Source organism: Suncus etruscus, chromosome 14 (assembly GCF_024139225.1).
Source record: "Suncus etruscus isolate mSunEtr1 chromosome 14, mSunEtr1.pri.cur, whole genome shotgun sequence".
Taxonomy (NCBI): Eukaryota; Metazoa; Chordata; class Mammalia; order Eulipotyphla; family Soricidae; genus Suncus; species Suncus etruscus.
The window spans coordinates 39,702,636-39,724,945 of NC_064861.1; the positions used below are offsets into that span (position 1 = coordinate 39,702,636).

The 22,310-nt window shown below is 49.7% G+C and overlaps 2 protein-coding genes across 2 annotated transcripts in view; both read left to right on the plus strand.

The window, feature by feature from the left end:
• GPT2 (glutamic--pyruvic transaminase 2) overlaps nt 1-22,310 on the plus strand; it is a 690,974-nt gene that overhangs the window by 7,016 nt on the left and 661,648 nt on the right. The window lies entirely within an intron of this gene.
• GAS8 (growth arrest specific 8) lies at nt 3,910-22,212 on the plus strand. Its single transcript, XM_049786256.1, has 11 exons — nt 3,910-3,947; nt 6,700-6,786; nt 11,741-11,938; nt 12,272-12,478; nt 15,671-15,725; nt 16,182-16,387; nt 16,560-16,727; nt 17,073-17,159; nt 19,431-19,640; nt 20,971-21,036; nt 21,984-22,212. The coding sequence occupies exons 1-11, from the start codon at nt 3,945-3,947 to the stop codon at nt 22,131-22,133; spliced, it is 1,437 nt and encodes a 478-aa protein (XP_049642213.1). The 5' UTR covers nt 3,910-3,944; the 3' UTR covers nt 22,134-22,212.

The window sequence follows — 22,310 nt, forward strand, 5'->3', positions numbered from 1 at the left end:
TCGAACCACCATCCTTCTACACGCAAGGCAAACGCCTTGCCTCCATGCTATCTCTTCGGCCCACTTTTTTGTTTTAACTTTTTTTTCTTCTTATGCACTTAATTTTTGCAGTGAACTGGAACACTTTATCTGCATAATCAAGAAGTGAGTCTTAAAACATTAAGAAGTGAGTCTTAAGAAGTTTCGGGACAATATGACTAGGTTAGGAGATGAATAGATTAGGAGGTCAGTGAATTGTGGGCAGGAGGCTGGTTTGATGTCCGACATGCATGATGCCCTAAGCATGGGCAGGGGCTACTCCAACAAAGCCAGAGCCATCATGTGTGGTACCAGAATAAAAGGTCAACTTGGTGGGTTTATGTGTATTAACGGTTTTTTTTTTTTTTTTTTTTTTTTTGGTTTTTGGGTCACACCTGGCAGTGCTCAGGGGTTATTCCTGGCTCCAGGCTCAGAAATTGCTCCTGGCAGGCACAGGGGACCATATGGGGCGCCGGGATTCGAACCGATGACCTCCTGCATGAAAGGCAAACGCCTTACCTCCATGCTATCTCTCCGGCCCCGTATTAACGGTTTTTTAAGTTTTTTTATTTTTTGGTTTTTGGGTCACACCCGGCAGTGCTCAGGGGTTACTCCTGGCTCTATGCTCAGAAATCCTGGCAGGTATGGGGGACCATATGGGATGCCAGAATTTGAACCACCGTCCTTCTGCATGGAAGGCAAAGACCTTACCTCCATACTATCTTGCCAGCCCCAACGTTTTTATTTTTATTTGGTTTTTGGGCCACACCTGGTGACTCTCAGAAGTTACTACTGGCTATGCACTCAGAAATTGCTCCGGTTTGGGGACCATATGGGATACCGGGAATCAAACCGAGGTCAGTCCTTCCTGGATCAGCTGCGTGCAAGGCAAACGTCCTTCTGCTGTGCTATCATTTATTATGTGATTTTGTCAGGAACTCAGATGCTATTTTTCTGGGTTTCTTTTACTTGTTTTTGGTTTTTGGGCCATACTTGGCGGTGTACAGGAGTTTCTCCTAGCTCTGCACTCAGAAATCACTCCTGGCAGGGGCCAGAGTGATAGCGCAGTGGTGGGTTGTTTGCCTTGCATGCAACTGACCCAGGACAGACCTGGGTTCGATCCCTGGTGTCCCGTATGGTCCCCAAAGCCAGGAGCAATTTCTGAACACAGAGCCAGGAGTAACCTCTGAGAATCACTGGGTGTGGCCCCAAAAACAAAACAAACAAACAAAAATAAATCACTCGTGGGGCCAGAGAGATAGCACAGTGGTAAGGCGTTTGTCTTGCATGCAGGATGGTGGTTCAAATCCTGGTGTCCCATATGGTCCCCTGAACCTGCTGGGGGCGATTTCTGAGCATAGAGCCAGAGTGCTGCCAGGTGTGACCCAAAAACAAAACAAAAACAAAAAAAAAAAGATGGGGCCAGAGAGATAGCATGGAGGTAAAGCGTTTGCCTTTCATGCAGAAAGATGGTGGTTCGAATCCTGGCAACCCATAGGGTCCCCTGTGCCTGCCAGGGGCGATTTCTGAGCATAGAGCCAGGAGGAACCCCTGAGCGCTGCTGGGTGTGACCCAAAAACCAAGAAAAAAAAATCACTCTTGGCAGTCTCAGAGGACCATCTGAGTTGGATCAAACCTGGATCGGCTGTGTGCAAGGCAAATGCCCTACCGCTTGCTATCACTCGGGTCCTTTTATCTGGGTTTCTGCACTATATGGCAGAATATGCTTTCGCAGAATCTGAACTCAAATCTGGTATGAAAATTGTAGGTCACAAAGGACCCTGTTGGGAGACCAGGGAATCAGCAGTATTGAAAATGGTTCATCTTGCTGACAAACCAGCCCAGCTGTTGGTTTATAACAAGTGAATACACTGTCCCTTAGCCCAACTCTTGTGCTGAAAGGGGTCATTGTGAATGTACTTATTTAAGTCGAATTCCCAGCCAGATTAGGAAAGCAAAAGCCAGTTAGCAGGAGACATCGAGCATATTGGATCTGCAAAATGTTACACATAAAATCCTTTCCTGCTTTGCTCCTGCTCTATCCTACCTGCTAACCTCCTCTGTGAGACTCCCCACTTTGGGGGAGGAGGGCCTCTTAAGACAGTGGCGTTTGGAACAGGGCTCAGTGACCAGATCAGGCCCAACTAAGGCCTCCTGTGCCTGCTATAAATAAGTCAGCTCTGTGCAAGTGAGTCTGGACAAGGGCCACTCCTGTCTGAAAAAGTCCAGGCTTGAGGAGAAAACAAATACTCCAGGCTTGTCTCCAGCACTCTCAAATTTCTGTGAGTGACAGGTCTGAGTAGGTAAAGCTGAATGAGCCTGTCTTCAGCAAACTCTGACCCCAAAACATCTCTCCAGGGGGAGTAGATTCTGGAAGTTTCTCAACATTTTTTTTTTGGGTCACATCCTGTAGTGCTCAGGGGTTACTCCTGGCTCTACACTCAGAAATAGGTCCTGGCAGGCTCGAGGGACCATATGGGATGCAGGGATTCGAACCACCGTCCTTCTGCATGCAAAGCAAATGCCCTACCTCCATGCTAACTCTCCGGCCCGAGATTCTGGAAGTTTCTCATTTTTTTTTTTTAACACTTTGGGTCACATCCGGCAGCTCTCAGGGGTTACTTCTGGCTCTACGCTCAGAAATCTCTCCTGGCAAGCTCAGGAGACCATATGGGATGCCGGGATTCGAACCACCAACCTTCTGCATGCAAGGCAAACGCCTTACTTCTATGCTATCTCTCAGGCCCCAAGTTTCTCAATTTTTAAACAAAAAACAATACAAGAATTCTCTTAGGGAACATGCTGGTGGAGAGGTGCGAAAAGATCTGTGTGAGCAGTGTGCGGAGGGAGGGAGCAATCCTCTATTTCAGAAACAAGATCACCCGTTAGCAGTTTTAGAGGTCAGAGGCTCGGTCACGATGCTTCAGCACTGTCTGAGAACCGCTGGCAAGTTAATGTGAAGGAGACATTTGCTAATATCAATAATTTGGAGCTACCTGTACATACTTTATGTCTCTGAGGTTTATATAAACCCAGTTTCTTCCCTTCCTCCCTCTCACTTCCCTCCTTTCCTTCGGTTTTTTGAGCCACACAAGGTGGCGTTCAGGGGTTACTACTACCCCAACTGTCTTAACCCGAGGATTGTTTTATTTATTTATTATTTATTTATTTACTTATGCTGCTGCCTTTACAGAATTTGTTTTTCTTCTTGTTCTCATTTTACTTTATTTTATTTTATTTTATTTTGGTTTTTGGCCCACACCCGGCGTTGCTCAGAGGTTACTCCTGGCTGTCTGCTCAGAAATAGCTCCTGGCAGGCACGGGGGACCATATGGGACACCGGGATTTGAACCACCTTAGGTCCTGGATCGGCTGCTTGCAAGGCAAACACCGCTGTGCTATCTCTCCGGGACCCTCATTTTATTTTTTATATATCTTTATTTAAACATCTTGATTACAGACATGATCGTAGTTGGGTTTCAGTCATAGAAAGAACACCCACCTTCACCAGTGTAACCTTCCCATCACCAATGCCCTTAGCTTGTTTTAAAGCTGAGCAGGAAAGAGGGACCGCGGTGAGACTCAATCCGGACTTGCTGCGCGCCCCTTTCACCTAGGACGCCTGGTACCGGCACCTATTCGGGGGCGGGGGGGGGAAGCGATGAAGCACCTCCACTTTAGAGACTCGGTAGCAGGATGGAGAGTAGAGGACCAGTAGCAGGAGGCCCCCGCCTTGGAGCGCGTCCCAGGCGTCCGGAAGCCCAACGCGCTCTGCGGGCGACGTAACTAGAGACGCGGTCTCGCCGTTGCTAGGGTCCTGAGGACGAAGTCTCGCGAGAGTCCTCCAGGTTCTCGCGGGACCGGCCGCGGTTGCCGGGAAACAGCGCGGCTGGGCGGCGGGTCCGAGCGTACCGACTGGCCGCATCATGGTGAGGCGGGGCCGGGGTGCATGGGCCCTCGGAGTCCCGGGGGTCCCCTGGAGCCGAAGTAGACCTCCTGGGGCCCCGTGGGAGAGCCCAGCGGCCAAGATGGGGCTGGGGCCTGGTCCCTGGTGGACGCAGAGCCCTCCCTCCCGCTCTGTGCTGCTTGCCCTGTGCTCATGCAGGTGGATGCAGACCTGCAGGGACCCCTGTGCCCTGGATGAACGTCCCCCCCCCCCCCGAGTCCAGGGGATCCCGGGCAGGAGACCCCATCCAGCATGCTCAGGCCTAACCCAGTATCCCGCTGGGGGACCCGCAGAGTCCGTGGGCCCTCCTTCCTTGAGATGGGAGGTTTGGGGGCATAGTAGGCCCGCAGGAAGTCTGGGTCTGTGCTTGGGTGCAGGAGCCCGGAATCCTCCTCTCCTTAAGGCTACCCCCAAGCATAGGCATCAAGGCTTCCTTTGTGTGTGTGTGGGGCAGCCCAAACCCAACGCCTCTGATGTTGCCTGTGAGCCTCACTTGTTCTGATGGAGGAAGGTTTTTTTTCCAGGAGGAAAGGAAGGAAGGAAGGAAAGGAGGGAGGGAGGGAGGGGAAGCAAGAAAGGAAGAAGGGGAGGGAGGAAGGGAAGGAAAGAAGAAAAGGAAGGAAGGAAGGAAGGAAAGAAGAAAGAAAGAGAGAGAAAGAAAGAAAGAAAGAAAGAAAGAAAGAAAGAAAGAAAGAAAAGAGAGAGAAAAAGAAAGAAAGAAAGAAGAAAGAAGGAGGGAGGTGTTAAGTTCCGGAACTTAGGATCTATCAACCAAAAAGAACATCAGGGACATAGGCTGTAATGTAAATGCAAGGGAGTTTATTCCAGCATGCTGGAGCCCAACATCTCCTAAGAAATGAGGACCCTGAGAATACCTCATAGGCCAAATTTAAAGAGTACTTAGGGATCAGTCTAGGCTAGGGGATCTACGGCTCTGGATATTGATCTTTTAAAGTTATTTGTCCTTAGAACAAGATTGGGCTAGGTTGGTTGTAGTTCATATATACATCAGACAGATGGCTGGGTAGGCTGCAGGGGGTGGCATCCAGGGTGGGGTGTCAAGTGACTATCTCTCTGTTGCTGCAGACCCAGGGTGTGGTTGTCATCTGGCTGGCTGTCAGCTGCTGTTTAGCCTTATATGGATGTATTTCCTGGCATTTACCCTAGGGTCTGATTCCAGGAACTGGCTTTTCTTCTGGGTCTACTCTTTATACCTTAAAACTAGAGCCTGTCATGGCTGTACTTTGGCTCACACAATTAACTTTCTTAAGCAAGCAGAGTACAGAAGCCAAAACAATGTTATCTCTAAAGGCACAACATATTCCTTTTTTAAAAAAAAACTTTATTATTGATTGATTGGACCACACCCGATGGTACTCATATGCCACTCCTGGCTCTACATTCAGAAATCTCTGGCGACTGAGGGACCATATGGGATACCAGGAATCAAACTGGGTTGGCTGAATGCAAGGCAAACGCTCTACTACTTGCTATCTCTCTGGCCCCCAAGGCACAACATATTCTTTTTTTTTTTTTTAGTTTTTGGGTCACACCCGGTGGTGCTCAGGGGTTACTCCTGGCTGTCTGCCCAGAAATAGCTCCTGGCAGGCACGGGGGACCATATGGGACACCGGGATTCGAACCAATCACCTTTGGTCCTGGATCGGCTGCTTGCAAGGCAAACGCCGCTGTGCTATCTCTCCAGGCCCATGCACAACATATTCTAACCTCAACATTTAGGTTACAATTAATTCTGAATCTTAGATTCTAACAGGAGGGAGGAAAGGAAGGAAAAGGGGGAGGGAGGGAGGAAGAAAGTAAGGAAGGAGGGAGGGAAGGAAGAAAGGAAAGTAGGAAGAATGGAAGGAAGGAAGGTTGTTCTATCGCTATGGCCGATCATTTAAATGGATTTCTATGTAAAAATGTCCTGCAATCCGGGGCCGGCGAGGTGGCGCTAGAGGTAAGGTGTCTGCCTTGCAAGCGCTAGCCAGGATCAGGACCTCGGTTCGATCCCCCCGGCATCCCATATGGTCCCCCCAAGCCAGGGGCAATTTCTGAGCGCTTAGCCAGGAGTAACCCCCGAGCATCAAATGGGTGTGGCCCGAAAAACCAAAAAAAAAAAAAAACAACCAAAAAAAAAAGTCCTGCAATCCAACTGTCACCAAGACTTGTAGGCATACAGACCATGTTGGGAAAAGTGAACACAGCAGGATTTGGAGATTGTCAGTGTCAGTCTGAGACAACCTTGGGACATGGGTAGGGGAAGAGGGTGTCAGTGTGTAGGGTTGCTCACAGCAGCCCTCTTCAGTGACCAGACTGCAGACTGCTCTAGTCCTCTGGACCTGACCCTGATGGATTCAAGATTGTAGGGAGAAGTCACCACAGTTCCTTGTCAGGTTTTCTGTGGTGGTTGGCCAAAACTGTAGCCAGCTTTAACATATTAACAAACTATAGTGGTGAGCTGTGGTTCCTTTTAGAGGTTCCTTTTTGAGGAAATAAACCATACAGGAACACTAAAGGGTCCTCTGCCATATACCAACGGTGTGTGTTTGGATTAAGGCCTCATCTTCCTTCCAGAGGAAGAAAGAAAATATTCTTTCAACAGACTGGACAAGTGTGTTCGGGCTTGGTGGTGGGGCAGGAGATGAGGTTGTGGAATAGTCAACTCCTGAATTACAGAAGGAGGGGGTCTCTAGACAGCATCTTCCCTTCTACAGTCATCTCTTCTTTCACAGGCGCCCAAAAGGAAGGGGAAGAAGGGAAAAGCCAAAGGAACTCCAGTTGTTGATGGGATTGCCCCAGCAGACATGACCAAGGAGCAGGTGAGGGCTGAATGGGCTTTACTAGGTCTTAGACTGGTGGGCTAGCATCATTCTGGACCCCTTAAGATGCCTCTGTCCTATCTAGACTCTCTGCATCATCCTTAGCCACTCCAAAACTCTCAGGGTCCTCATATACTGAACAACCATTAAGCCATTAACTGTACTCAGGGGGTCACTCTGGCTGGACTTGAAGACCTCATGGGGTGCTGGGGAATGAGTCTGGGTAAGACGCGTACAAGTTTATTTCTCTACCCAATGTACTATCTCTGACAGAAAGTTCTGAACACTTTTTATAGGGTGGCAGGAATTTAATAGTACTTTATTTTCCATATGTTCTTATAACCTTATCCTTTTATGTACCTGATGTTTCTAGAACTATTATAGTATCGTATATGTATATATACCTTGTTCTCTTATTTAACATTAGGAGTCATTTTAAGTTATGTGTTCATATTTTTTTCTTTAGTGGGGCAAGTTAGGTTTTTTTTTTTTTTTTTTTTTTGTGGTTTTTGGATCACACCCGGCAGTGCTCAGGGGTTATTTCTGGCTCCAGGCTCAGAAATTGCTCCTGGCAGGCACAGGGGACCATATGGGGCGCCGGGATTCGAACCAATGACCTCTTGCATGAAAGGCAAACGCCTTACCTCCATGCTATCTCTCCGGCCCCTTTTTTTTTTTTTTTTTTTTTGCTTTTTGACTTTTTGGGCCATATCCAGTGGCGCTCTGGGGTTACTCCTGGCTCTGCGCTCAGAAATCACTCCTTGCTTAGGGGACCCTGTGGAATGCTGGGGATTGAACACAGGTTTGCCGCATGCAAGGCAAATGCCCTACCTGCTGTGCTATTGCTCCAGCCCTGCAAGATAGTTTTTAATTTAATTTAATTTAATTTAATTTAATTTAATTTAATTTTTTTGGTCACACCCAGCAGTGCTCACGGGTTACTTCTGGCTCTATGCTCAGAAATCGCTCCTGACAGGCTCAAGGGACCATATGGGATGCCGGGATTTGAACCACTGTCCTCCTGCATGCAAGGCAAATGCCCTACCTTCATGCTATCTCTGCCCCCAAGATAGTTTTTATTGAATGAAGCTTAGAAAGGTGTGAATGGGTAGAAGAGGAAATGACAGAGATACTGTCTTCTCCAGAGTGGGAGCGACAAAGGAGAACATAGGCTTGAAAAGTGAGCCCCACTGGCAGTTGGAAGGAGCATTTATTTATCTTGATGCTGTAAGGGGTGGAGAACGTAATTGTATAATTATCATTTAAATTTAACGGCTTCTTCTAAAAATTAACCACCGGTCAAAACTCTGAGCCCAAATGTGGTTTGCCTTTCACCCTCTGGGGATGGCCTCTCCTAGTTCCCCCAGCACTGGACTGACAGCTCCAGGACATCTATGCTAATATCCCACCCTTATTTCCTCTAGGATTATTTGGTTTGCTTTTCTGGTGCTTGGGGTATGCCTAGCTCTGCTCAGGGGCTACTCTTGGGACATGATTTAGTACCAGGGATTGGACTTGCAGAAGGGACTGAGCCTTCTGCAAGCATGATGTGTATCCAGGCTGTTAAGCATATTTCTAGTCCCTTTTTATAGTTTGTAATATAAAAAGTAGGGACTGGGAGCTCGCTTTAAAATTATTATTTATTTTATTTGCTATTTTTGGGCTAACAATGCTCAGGGCTTATACTTAACTGCACTCAGGAATTAATCCTAGAAGGTTCAGGGACCCATATAGGTTGCTGGGATCAAACCCAGGTTAGTTTTGTGCAAGGCCAGTGCTCTGTCTCTAGGTAAGCCACTGTCCTGTCTCTCCAGTCCCTTGAAGGCCTTTTTGAGGGCTTCTGGATAGGATTCCTGGCGCCTTATGGACCCCTGGGCACTGCTGGGAATGACCAAGATTTCCAGTAAGATTAAGTACAACTAATAGAGATGGAGCCATGGGAATGATTGGGAAGGTGTCTGGGGATATACAGGGAGGCAGTGGGAAGGGCTCTGGGCTAATCTGCAGTATGCACTGGACTGGCATGCGTAGGGCAGAATTTGGCTTTTGCATGTTGGAGGCCTGTGCAGTTGAAGCAGAATGAGGGACACAGGGTAGCACGTTTAGCTCTCTGAGTGGCCATCTGTGGTGATGGGCTCCAGCATTTTTTGTATTCTGATTTTTCTCTTTGACCACACCCAATGGTGCTCAGGGATCACTCTTGGCTCTGTTCTCAGGGATCTCTCCTGGTGGGCTGGGGACTATATATGGTGCCATTGATCAAACCCACGTATCACAACCATATCGGCCAAGATGTGCAAGGCAAGATTCTATCTGCTGTTCTATCTTTGCCCTGTCTTAGGATTTTTTTTTTTTTTTTTGCCACACCCAGCACCACTCCTGGCTATCTGTTCAGAAATTGCTTCTGGCAGGCACAGGGGACCATATGGGATGCCGGGATTCGAACCACTTTTGGTCCTGGGTTGGCTGCTTGCAAGGCAAATGCCCTACCGCTGTGTTATCTCTCCGGCCTTGTTTCAGGATATTTTTATAGGACTTATACCAGGTTCTATAAAAGATCAGGGGGTGGTATAGAGTGTACACCTGAGGTACTGGAGCATGTGGTATTGGAGTCTATACCTAGGGTACTGGGCCATGTGGTGTACAGTACCCACACTCAGGGTACTGGGGTATGTGGTGTTGAGTGTATACTTGGGATACTGAAGCCTGTGGTGTAGAGTCTATTCTTGGCATTAGTGTAGAGTCCACACCGGGGGTATTGGGGTTCATGTATGGTCAGGCCCCTACTACTTTGTATGTGCTATCACTTAAACCATATCACTTAAATCATAACCCTTAACCATAAACTTAGTTCATTGCTTTTTGTGGGAGCACCTGAAGTGCTCCGAAACTCAGTTCTATGGTCCGGGGCCACACATGGCCCTGCAGTGCTCAGGGTCTGTAGGTGGTGCTAAGAATCAAACCACTTTTCTAGTTGCATCTCTACATTCTCTCCAGCTGCTATATATTTTTTTTCTAGAGAAGCCCGCAGTCTGCTGAGCATGACAACCCTGAATCGGACAGGAATACAGCTCTGTAGGTTGGAGTCTTGCTTTGCATGTTGAAATCCAGCTTTTTCCCTGGCACTGCATCATCCCATGAGCATTTCTGGGGCTAACCCAGCAATACCTAGAAACCCAAACATAAAAAGCAGAACTAAAAAAACCCTGAATGTTAGAAAAAGTGCAATAATGTGAACCAATTTGACTTCTAGCTTGTTCTAGGATTTTTGTTGCTAAAGGTCTGTGACATCAAGATGTTTGTCAGCTGTTGAGGCAGACCCTGGGGAAATGGACTGGGGGGGGGGGCAAACCCTGCACAGCATCCCTGTGTTAGTCGTCTTGATGAGAATTGTGGCTTCTCTATGGCATTTTCAGGAGAGAACTTGACAGAGTGATCTGAGATCATCTCGAGGTCAGGTCCTGAGAACATGGAAGACCTGTTTTCCTGTTGTTTAACCTATTTGCAGTTGGCTCTCTACAGGATCTCTTCACTATTTCACTATTTGGGATCTCTGGGATTTCTTTTTTTTTTTTTGGTAGGTTTTTTTCCCTTCCCCCTTCAGTGCAGTATTTTTGTTTGTTTGTTTGTTTGTTTTGTTTTTGGGCTACACCCAGCGGCGCTCAGAAATCGCTCCTGGCAGGCTCGGGGGACCAGGTGGGATACTGGGGATCAAACCTGGGTCTGTCCCAGGTCAGTTGCGTGCAAGGCAAACGCCCTCCACTGTGCTGTTGCTCCAGCCCCAGCGAAGGATTTTGGGTCATAGCTGGCAGTGCTTAGGGACTGTTCCTGGCTCTGTGCTCAGGATGCACAGAGGTAATGCATGTGATACTGGGGTCAAACTGGCCAGTTGCATGCAAGGCAATCATATTAACCATTGCACTATCTCTCTTGCCTTTGGTGGTGTTTTCTTGGGTTACTCCCAACAGCAGTGTTCAGAGATTACTTCTGGCCTTGTGTTTAGGGATCACTCTTGGTAGTGCTCTGGAGCTCTTATGGGGATTGAACTCAGTTTAGCTGTGTTCAAGGCAAGGCGATACTATCTCCCCAGCTTCCTGGTAGGGCTTCTTAAACCACATGTACCTACCATTACTACATAGCTACTCTAGACTTGGTGCTTGGGGTACAGAGCTGTGCCAAAGACTAGGCATGGATACTTATACCCTTTTCCTGCATTCTAACCATTCTCTGGCCACAATATGTGTGTGTGTGTGTGTGTGTGTGTGTGTGTGTGTGTGTGTGTGTTGCCAGGGACTATGCTGATGATCTCCCACATGAAGGTTCACATATGCCCTCCCTGCCCACCCCACTGTCATTACTGCTTCTTATTTTGTATATCCTGTGACTTTCAGTTCTTTTCTGTTTATTCTGCACCCATTTCTCTGTTCAAAATCATCTTTGATCATTTTCTTTTTTGTTTGTTTGTTTGTTTTTGGTTTTTGGGCCACACCCGTTTGAAGCTCAGGGGTTACTCCTGGCTATGCGCTCAGAAATCACCCCTGGCTTGGGGGGACCATATGGGACACCGGGGGATCGAACCGCGGTCCATCCGCTTGCAAGGCAGACACCTAACCTGTGGCGCCACCTTCCCGGCCCTTTTTGTTTTTTTTTTTTTGTTTGTTTGTTAGATCATTTTCTGTTTAGAATTTTCACTGTCATAATAAGACATTTCTTTAGTTTAAATTCCCAGGACTGGATGAAAGGACACAATTAGTTCATGGTTACTGGGAGAATCTAAATATTTCTGCCATATATTGGATATGCTCTGTCTCTGGTGCCTCTCTTTTAGCTGTTATTCTTTTTTTAGGTAAAGGGGCCCCTTTCTCTCTTCCTCACTTCTCTCTGAGCAAGCATATACCACTTGTGATGGATGGCCACCTGCTGGGCCTCAGAGAATCCTGCTCTGCTTTACCAGGTGGAGGAGCATGTAGGTCGCATCCGGGAGGAGCTGGACCGGGAGAGGGAGGAGCGCAACTATTTCCAGCTGGAGCGGGACAAAATCCACACCTTCTGGGAGATCACACGGAGGCAGCTGGAGGAGAAGAAGGCGGAGCTGCGGAACAAAGACCGGGAGATGGAGGAGGCCGAGGAAAGGCACCAGGTGGAGATCAAGGTGAGGTGCTGCTCTGCCCACGAGCAGAAGTGTGGATGAGGAATGGGCCGTGGCTGTTCCTGTGCCCAATACACTGAAGCTGAAGGTACTTTTCAGAAAAGAGCATGTATGTGTGGGTGAGCCTGTGTGTGTGCAAATGAGTCTGTATATAGTATTACATGCAAGTGACTTTGTTTATAGCACTATGTACAGGTGAGCATGTGTATAGGACTATGCAAGTGATCATGTGTGTAGGACTGTGTAGGTGAGCACATATGTGTGAGCAGGGGTGCATGTAGGACTCTGTGTGCAGATGAGCTGTTGGATGAGTTAGTTGTGGTTCCCTGCTGACAGGTGTACAAGCAGAAGGTGAAGCATCTGCTCTATGAGCACCAGAACAACCTGACAGAGATGAAGACAGAGGGCACTGTGGTGATGAAGCTAGCGCAGAAGGAGCACCACACACAGGAGGGCCTGCTACGCAAGGACATGCGGGCACTGAAGGTGGAGCTTAAGGAGCAGGAGCTGGCCAATGAGGCGGTGGTCAAGAACCTGCGGCTGGTAGGTGCTGCCACGGGGCTCCGGGAGTCCATGTTTTGTAGAAAGACTTGCATTTGGGCAGCTGATTGGGAAAAAAGGTGGGTTTTTGGGATTTGTTTTGGGTTTTGGGTTTGGGGCAGCACCAGGCAGTGTTCAGGGCTTGCTCGTGGCTCTGCACTCAGGAATGACTCCTGGTGGACTCGGGACCACATGGATAATAGGATTGAACCCGAGTCACTCGTGAACAAAGCATCATCCTATGACTCACTGTACTATGTGCCAGCCCTGAAAAAACACTTTTGTTTTTGTTTTTGGGCCACACCTGGCGGTGCTAGGCAGTTACTCCTGGCTTTATGCTCAAAAGCTTCTTGCAGGTTCAGGGGCCCTTTTGGGATGCTAGAGATCGAACTCAGGTCGACCATGTGCAAGGCAAACACCCACCCTACTGTGTTATTGCTCCAGGCCCCCCAAAAAACCCACTTTTCTTTTTTAAAGTATGTAGTCAGCCAAATCCCATTGAGGACTGAGTGCAAAATATTTTCTCTTACTTGAGTAACAAAATCACTTCCCAAGAAAACAGTCCAGCTCAGGAACCTTACCCATGTGCTCTCCTAGGGAGATGTTGGGGCATTTAGAAACTCACATCCTTTCTGTGTTCCCTTTCCCCAGTGCCATCGTGAAGACGGGGTTCATACTACTCTCTGGTTTTTCAGACATCTCGGTCCTTTCATTGGAGGGTTAAACTTGGCTCCTGGATGCCCATAGATGCTATGCTCTGTTTTGATCTCTGGGGACACTTCAGGAACAGAACAGGACAAAATGCCCACCCCAGTGAGGCTAAAAGTCTAATGAGAAGTAGCACATATGACAGGAGATGGGGTGGGTTCAGATGTGGAATCACCACACAGACAAGTTGGGTGAGGGGGGCTGCACTTTAGAATAACAACAAAGTTCTGGGCAAAGGCCATGAGGGCTGAGAGTTCAGCCTGGCTAAGGAAGGAGGATGGACTGAGGGGCTCATGATGATGGTGGCCCTGAAAGCCACAGCTGCTGGCCCTGTGCCTGGGTGAATAGGGAGAATTTGAGCAGGGTCAGAATGGTTCCAGCTTCTTCCCACCCTCTCCCTACTTCCCTCCCTTTTTTTTTTTTTTTTTTTTGGTTTTTGGGCCACACACGGCAGTGCTCAGGGGTTACTCCTGGCTGTCTGCTCAGAAATAGCTCCTGGCAGGCACGGGGGACCATATGGGACACTGGAATTCGAACCAACCACCTTCGGTCCTGGATCGGCTGCTTGCAAGGCAAACATTGCTGTGCTATCTCTCCGGGCCCCCTCCTCCCTTTCTTAACCTTTACTACCTGCCTTTATTCATTCCTTCCATTTTATCTCCTTCCTTTCTCTCTCGTTCTCTTTCCTCTCTGCTTTTTCATGATTTCCTTTTCTTTTCTCCCTTTGTTTTTGAGCCGTGTCTGGTGGTGCTTAGGGTGGTGCTCCATGTGGTGCTGGAGATCAAACCTTCAGTACAGGCATCATCTCTCTAGCTCCTGACTTTGGTTTTCAAAGGTTGCAGGTTGGGAAGACTTTGTCAGTATATTTGCCACACACATGAACCCTCTGGTTCCATCAAGTCATGAACAACTCTGGAGCAAGTGATTGCACAGTGGTAGGGTGTTTGCTTTGCATGCGGTCAACCCAGGATAGACCTGGGTTCAATTCCTGGCATTCCTTATAGTCCCTTGATCCTGCCAGGAGCGATTTCTGAGCAAAGAGCTGAATACTGCTGAATACTGAATACCTGAATACTGCTGGGTGTGGCCCAAGAACCAAAAGCCAAAAGCCAAAAAAAAAAATGCCTCCTCTCAAAAGTCCAAAAACCAAAAATAAAAGATCATGAGCAAACTCGGCCACACTATAGACTTTATGGCAGGTCTGAGGGTGGTGTGACCCAACCCCTATAATCATTCTTTCCCAGCTTCCCAAATGGCTTCTTTCTATTGATGCAGTGGTACCTGAGTCTATGTGCTCGCCCCACATCTGGCTCTGCTTAGACTCTTGTGCTCAAAAACAGTGCTTGTAAACAATTTTAGTTTTCTGTTGTTTTTAGGACCACACCTAGCAGTGCTTAGGGCTTATTCCTGACTCTGCTCAGGGATCACTCCTGAAACCATATGGGTGTTAGGGAATGCAGGTGAAGTGTCCTGCCCTCTGTCTTATCTCTCTGGTGACGCTCAGGGGTTACTCGTGGCTATGCGCTCAGAAATTGCTCCTGGCTTGGGGACCTTATGGGATGCTGGGACCGGTCCGTCCTGGGTCAACCCTGTGCAAGGCAAACACTCTACCACTGCACCACTGCTCCAGCCTCTGAACCAGTTATTAAAATTTTTCATCGAGGGGCCGGAGAGATGGCATGGAGGTAAGGCGTTTACCTTTCATGCAGAAGGTCATCGGTTCGAATCCCGGCGTCCCATATGGTCCCCCGGGCCTGCCAGGAGCAGTTTCTGAGCACAGAGCCAGGAAAAACCCCTGAGCACAGCCGGGTGTGACCCAAAAATCACAAAAAAAAAAAAAATTTTTTTTCATCGAAAAGTTTTGTATGAAATAGGCTAAGATTGCCTGGAGTTGCTTGGATTCCAGAACCTCATATGGTCCTCCAAGCCCTGTTAGGAATAGTAATTCCTGAACGCAGAACCAGGAGTAAATCCTAAGCTCTACCGGTGTATAAACCCTAAAACCAGCAAACTAAAATCGGTCTGAGGATGTCTCCCAGGGCTGGAGCACATGGTTTGCATGCACAAATCCTAGGCTTGACCCCTAGCACTGTTGGGACTGATCCCTAAGCACTACCAGGTATGACCCTAAAATGTTTTATGCAATGACAACTGAAAGTATTTGAGTGCAGCTCCGAGTCACAGCAGGAGCAGGTAAGCAGGCCCCGAGGGAGAGCCTGTCTTGGGACAGCCTGTCTGTGGGGGATCACCGGGGGCTGCACAGTCAGTGCCCAGAACACAGCTCATGTTCTCTGGCTGAGCTTAGGGGTTCTGGCATGTGGAGTGACCAGATAATTTGTTTGGGGCTTGAGTCGTGAGTTCTGAGGGGAGGGCACAGCCCCCACCAGCTTTCACACAGCTATAGCTAACCAGTAATGAGTGGATCTCCTAGGACATGCTCTGTTTGTCTGTTTGTCCTCTGACAATGGCTCACTTCTGCCTTGGCAGAAACACACGGAGGAGATCACGAAGATGCGGAACGACTTTGAGAGGCAAGTGAAAGGTTAGTGTTCTGGTGCAAGTCCCTGGGGTAAAATTGGCAAGAGATACCTGAGAGTCCATCAACACTCTAAACAGATTCATCCAAGTGACCCCCTGGGAATGCCCCCTTTAGCCGCAGAAGCAGTTGGTAGTTTTATATCTAATGGCCTCCTCCCATGACCCTTGGTCAGAGGGGCTCTCAGCCCAAACTTACAGTCCTGCCAGTACTGGAGTCTGTGGCAGTCAGCTGTTTGCAGCCTAGTCTAAGGGTGCTTCACTGATGACGTCCCCAGCACAGGTGAGCATAGTCCCTTCTGCAAGCACCGGCAGAAAAGGCTCCACTCAACACCGCCTGTTCGCAGCACTCTTGTGGCCTCGTTCTGTGGGTATTTTTGGGCCCTTGACAAGCTTTGTCCACTCTGAAGGCCGTGGGGCACATGCTGCCCCCTGCCGAGCTCTCCATGCTGCTGCCTTTCAGAAATTGAGGCCAAGTATGATAAAAAGATGAAGATGCTAAGGGATGAACTTGACCTGCGGAGAAAGACTGAAATCCACGAGGTTGAGGAGAGGAAAAATGGCCAGATCAGTGTCTTGATGCAGCGGCATGAGGAAGCCTTCACGGACATCAAGAACTACTACAATGATATCACCCTCAACAACCTGGCCCTCATCAACTCCCTCAAGGTGCTGATGCCTCTCACCACACTGTCCTGGGCACCTGTGAGAGCACCATCACAGAGAAAATGCAGAATAAGTTCAAGTGCAGGATCAAGTTCTCTGTGTGGCCAGCAGGACCAGGTAGTCTGTGGCTACAGGGCCCTCCCTGCTGAGCCCCTGCATGTTTCCTTGCCCACAGGAGCAGATGGAGGACATGCGCAAGAAGGAGGAGCACTTGGAGAAGGAGATGCTGGAGGTGTCACTGCAGAACAAGCGCCTGGTGGAGCCTCTGCAGAAGGCACGTGAGGAGATGAGTGAGATGCAGAAGAAGCTGGCAACCTACCAGAGGGACAAGCAGATCCTGTTTGTGAGTATCCCCAAGTGCTTGCTCTGCCAGTCATGGGAATCCCTCAGACGCTCCCTTCTACTTGAGTGTCCCTCAGATGCTCCAGTGTTCTTGGCCATCCCTTTAGGCACCTTCTCCTGGACTCACATCTCACAGTTCAATGAGACAGTTTGACCCAGAGGCCGGAAGCAGGGCCCAAAACTCTTTCCTCTGTTTGCTTTTGGCCAAAGGCTGTTGGGTGCTGATGACTATCATGGGTCCCCTGCTCTGGGTTTGGCTGCTGACTCTTTGAGCTCATCCTTTGGGGGTTGTTTTGTATTGCATTATCCCAACCCCTTTTCTCCCTGCTCTTCATTTTCTTCCCAGTGCACTAAAGCACGTTTGAAAGTTGCTGAGAAGGACCTGAAAGGGCTGCAATGGGAACACGAGGTGCTGGAGCAGCGCTTCCTTAAGGTACTTGTAGGCCCAGCCAGGGAGGTCCTTTCTGCCACCTTTTGGCTGGTTCTAGGGGATCTTGTGGCTTCCACTGGAGTTGGGTCCCTGTTCCTGCTCCTCATTCAGTGCAGCTCTGAAGAAGGCCTTGTGGGGAATGGACCCCACTTTGTCCTTCAGCCTCACCCTGAGATGTAAATGGCTATCTGGCATCCTGTGGACTTGCTCCCTAGTCTTCAACATGGATCTCCCCAGGAGGACACTCAGTTCCCGCTGTGCCAGCCCTATCTGTGGCTTCCCTGCTGTCATACTAGCACCACGAGGGGCATTGTCCCACCCTTTTCTTTTTTTTTTTTTTTTTTTTTTTTTTTTTGGTTTTTGGGCCACACCCGGTAACGCTCAGGGGTTACTCCTGGCTATGCGCTCAGAAGTCGCTCCTGGCTTGGGGGACCATATGGGACGCCGGGGGATCGAACCGTGGTCCGTCTCCTAGGCTAGCGCAGATAAGGCAGGCACCTTACCTCCAGCGCCACCGCCCGGCCCCGCCCTTTTCTTTCTTTTTTTTTTTTTTTTTTTTTGGTATTTGGGCTACACCCAGCGGTGCTCAGGGGTTACTCCTGGCTGTCTGCTCAGAAATAGCTCCTGGCAGGCATGGGGGACCATATGGGACACCAGGATTCGAACCAACCACCTTTGGTCCTGGATCGGCTGCTTGCAAGGCAAACCCCGCTGTGTCCCACCCTTTTCTGAGCTTTTTTGCTGAGCACCTGCTACAAGTTTAAGCCTGTCATGCCTTCATTGGACTAAAGGCTAGCTCAGTGTGTGGCCTTTGCTTAATGCATCTTTGACAGCCTTTGTCCTTAGAGTTTCCTGTGAGATGCTCCAGGTCACGCCCTTTGCAGCCACTGTGAAGCTGTGCCCATGTCTGAATACATGTTCATCCCAGCGTGGGATGCGCTACCAGAGTCTGTGTTCAGAATGCAAACAAAGTGCCCTGAGGGCTGTTCCTGCTGTCTGCAGGTTGGGCAGAGGGAGGTCCATGGGCTTGTGTAGACCCATGATTTCTGTCATTCTCTTTCATTGTTCATTTTGCTTTTTGGTTAGTGCTACTAGGGGTTATCCCTGCTCATTGCTTTTGTACTCCTAGCAGTGCTCAGGGAAATGTGGTAAAGGAGTGAATGGGCTTCTCCCATGCCAAGAACAGTCTGGGCTCTTTGAACTTTCTCATTTCTATTCCCTTCTATTTGCATGTAGTTTGTGCTTCATGCTGAGCCCTGCTACCTTTTAGGAAAAGCAAGGTTCTTGGGCTTGCCAGTGATTCAGTCAAGCATGTATGAGGTCCTACTGGGGAAAGCTCTCACCTTGCATGTGGCTGACCTGGGTTTGATCATCAGTATCATATATGGTCCCTTGAACCACTACCAGGAATGATCCTTGAGCTCAGAGCCAGTAGTTAGCCCTGAGCACTGCAGGTTGTGGCGCCAAAACAAATTTAAAAATATTTCTCTGGTATTTTGATTTTTTAAAAAAATTTATTTATTTATTGGTCTTTGGGCCACACCTGGCTCTGTACTTAGAAATCACCCCTGGCAGGCTGGGGGACCATATGGGATGCTGGGTATCAAACCGGGTCCTTCCTGGGTTGGTTGCATGCAAGGCAAATGCCCTACCACTGTGCTATCTCTCTGGCCCCATGGTATTTTGATTTGTCGTGGTGCACAGTGAGCAGTTGGGAGGAGTTTCCTGTGGAGTGTTTCAGTGGGGTAAGGAAACCATTAAGGACATATCTCTGATGAGAGAGGACAGCAGGAAGGCCAGTTGCCTTGCACACAGCTGACCTGGGTTCAATCCTCAGCACAGCATGGTGTCCCTCAAGCATTACTTGAGCCCTGATCCCTGAGTCAGAGCGAGTAGTAAGCCCTGAATGCAACTAGGGATAGTCTCAAAAATGAACACAACTTCAGACCTATCTCCCTTGGAGACTGGGTTTGCTTGGCTCTGAGCTGCTCTTGCTCCTGATCCCTTTCTTAGGTGTGGGCCTTGTGGATTGTAGACACACACTCATGTGTAGACACTAGCCACCTACTCGAGGTATGGGCCCTATGGAGTGTAGACACAAGCTCATGTAGATACATGCTGACTTGCCCGAGGTGAGGGCCTTGTGGAGTGTAGATACACAGTCATGCAGGCACAATCATGTAGACACATGTTCACCTGCCTGAAGTGTGGCCCTGTGGAGTGTAGAAACGTGTTTCTCGCCTAGGGGCTCCTTCCAGTGCAGTGTCCCGGCAGGTGCAGCAGGAGCGAGATGAGCTATACCGGAAATTCACTGCAGCCATCCTGGAGGTTCAGCAGAAGGTTGGCTTCAAGAATCTTATCCTGGAGCGCAAGCTGCAGGCCCTCAGTGCTGTTGTGGAGAAGAAGGAAGTACAGCTTAGCGAGGTGCTGGCTGCCTCCAACATGGACCCTGAAGCCTTAACTCTAGTGTCCCAGAAATTGGAGGTAGGTCTGGGATCACCTTTCTCCGGTAGGCCCCACCTGTACTCTGCCTGTCATTTTGGTGGGGACTCTCAGCTGACCTGGACAAAACATGCTGCTTCATGGGCAGCCCATGGACATTGGACAGGACTCTTGTTAGGTGTTTCTCAGCCTTGCATGTCTCTGGGTCTTCTTGGCATCCTCCAGAGCTCACTGCCCATTACATTCCTCAACATGGGCCTAGCTTGACCTTCCAGTGCAGCACCAGGTGGCTCTGAGGGGAGCCAGAGACCTGGACATAGCACTTCTGTGTGTAGCCAAACACCTGTCCAGTGCTGAGTGGGCAGCTACGTGTTGGTGTGACCCTTGTAGCTCTCTGGCCCTGGCAGGGGCTCTGCAGGACAGCACTGAGCTGGGTCAGTGCCTTCTGCACTCAGCCTATGTTGGGCTGAGGCTAGGGGCTGAGGGCCAGATGGGTGTGAGGCTTTTTGCCATTTCTCCAAGCCCCTGAGCTCATAGCTCATAGCTCAGCAGCCATGGAAGGTTCTAGAGTGGTGTGTGGGACAGATCAGAGTTGCTTGTGGGAGGAACCAGAGTGGGAGGGAAGCAGACCAGACACATGGTGGAGGGCCCTGCAGTGTGCTGGGGGACAGTCTGGGGGTGCTAGTTAGGGGGGGGAGCAGAGCCTATAGGAACTGATCAGGATGAACCCCTGGGGTCAGGGGTGATAAACCCATACAGGAGGGGTCTCATCATCCCTCATACTGGCTGGGTTTAGGGGTAATGCTCTGTGTCAGGGTTGAGAACCCACGCAGGAGGATCCTATCATTCTGCAGTCTGGGTCAGGGGTGATATACTCACAGGTGGGGTCCCTGGCTTTGTATTGTGGTTTGGGGTTGGCCTGTGTGCTGGCAGGTGGAGTGGGGACTTCTACCCCTCACCTTGGGCAGGTGTTGCTCGTAGCTGCTTACCTGGCAGGAAAGCCTGACTCATCCCCTGGGCTCTGTGTTCCATTTGTGGTTCTGGGCACCTGTGAGGCCACTCTGGCCTTTCCTGTCACTTTTGTGTCTGTGGGCAGGGAACGACACTCATGTGGGGGGCTGTAGGGATTCCCCAATCCAGACAGGGCTGAGTCTACTGAGTATCTGGGAGGATTGTGTCCTGCCTCCTTTGCATGAAGGATGTGTGTGTGCAGCAGACACATATGAGGACCATGCATGAGGTGTGTGCATGAGCACATGCAGCAGGTTGCATGGTGGGTCACTTGCTGATCCTACTTCCTCCTGGCTGAGAGCTCTTCTGGGACCCACCTCAGCCCAGGACAGTGTAGGCTCACGGTCTCCTTCTCCCCTAGGATGTTCTGGATTCCAAAAATGACACCATCAAGGACCTGCAGTACGAGTTGGCCCGGGTCTGCAAGGTAGCCCAGCTCCAATTCACCCTTTGACCTCTCCCTGCCCAGGGACACTTGACTGGCTAATGACTGGGGCATGTTCTCCTCATTCTAACTACTCCCCTGCTGTCCCTTCTAGGGCAGGCTGGTGGTCCTTTATGACAGTTTATCTCAGCTGCCCACACAGCACTGGTCCTCATCCTCCACAGGGGAGTCAGGAGACCTCCTGCTCCTATATCAATGCTTTCCTCAGTGCACAGCATCTTTCTGTGGAAGGCTGTGCACCTTTTCCTGACTCAGCAACCACCTGTGTATCCTGCCTTAGCCTGGAAAGGCAGTGAGGGTTTAGCTGTATTATCCCAGCTCCCAGCCCTGCATCTGTGTCTGGCTTAGATATATTTATTGCACACAGGGGGCCCCACACATCTGTGGCTCAGCAATGTAAGCAGAAGCTGATCTCTGCTAGTGTCCAAGTCCATTGGGGCTTTTCCTGAGCTCTTGCAGCCCTTAAGACTCCTGCATCTCAGACTCATCTGCACAAAATGGGGACCACTAGCACTGGCTGGGGCGGTTGTGGGAATTTCCATGAGAATTTTCATCTGATTGGGGTCGTGGCCACATAGCAGAGGCAGATCCAGCACCATGTGGCCATCATGCCATTTGGAGCTTGTTGGTAGGCTCCAGGCACTTCTGCACCAGCTCTGCAGCCCTTCTGGCCACTGTAAACATCTGCTTTTCAGATGGGGATCAGACACTGCTGGTTTTGGATGGAGGGGGCACCCAACAGTTTCCCCAGGGCAGGAAATGGGTGTTACTAGACCAGGGACAATCAGAGCCCAGTGGTGCTGAGTCTCTGCCTCTGCTCCACTCTCCCATTTGTGAACAGGAACCTGGCAGCACCTCCTAGGTTCACCATCCTACCTGCCTTTGAGCATCAGGGTCCACTCACTTCTCCCACCCTTCTGTCTACATAGGCTCACAATGACCTGCTGCGCACCTATGAGGCTAAGCTCCTGGCCTTTGGGATCCCCCTGGACAACGTGGGTTTCAAGCCCCTGGAGACAGCTGTTGTGGGGCAGACTCTGGGCCAGGGCCCCGCAGGGCTGGTGAGCACTCCAACGTAGCCGGACCACTGCCTGGACCATACCCCTTCACACAGCCAAGACAGTGCTCCATTGCCATGTTAGTAAATGAAAGTTTTCATATTTGCTGGTGGCCTCTTGCCTGTTGTGTGGGGAGATCTTCAGGCCCACAGCAGCACCTGGTATGCCAGCCAGCAAGGACAGCAGCTTGCAGAGGGA

Excerpts from the sequence above, each read along its gene's own strand:
- GAS8 (XM_049786256.1), top strand. Across the intron at positions 6,787-11,740 it reads CAGACATGACCAAGGAGCAG|GTGGAGGAGCATGTAGGTCG; the intron begins GTGAGGGCTGAA and ends CTGCTTTACCAG. Across the intron at positions 21,037-21,983 it reads AGTTGGCCCGGGTCTGCAAG|GCTCACAATGACCTGCTGCG; the intron begins GTAGCCCAGCTC and ends CTGTCTACATAG.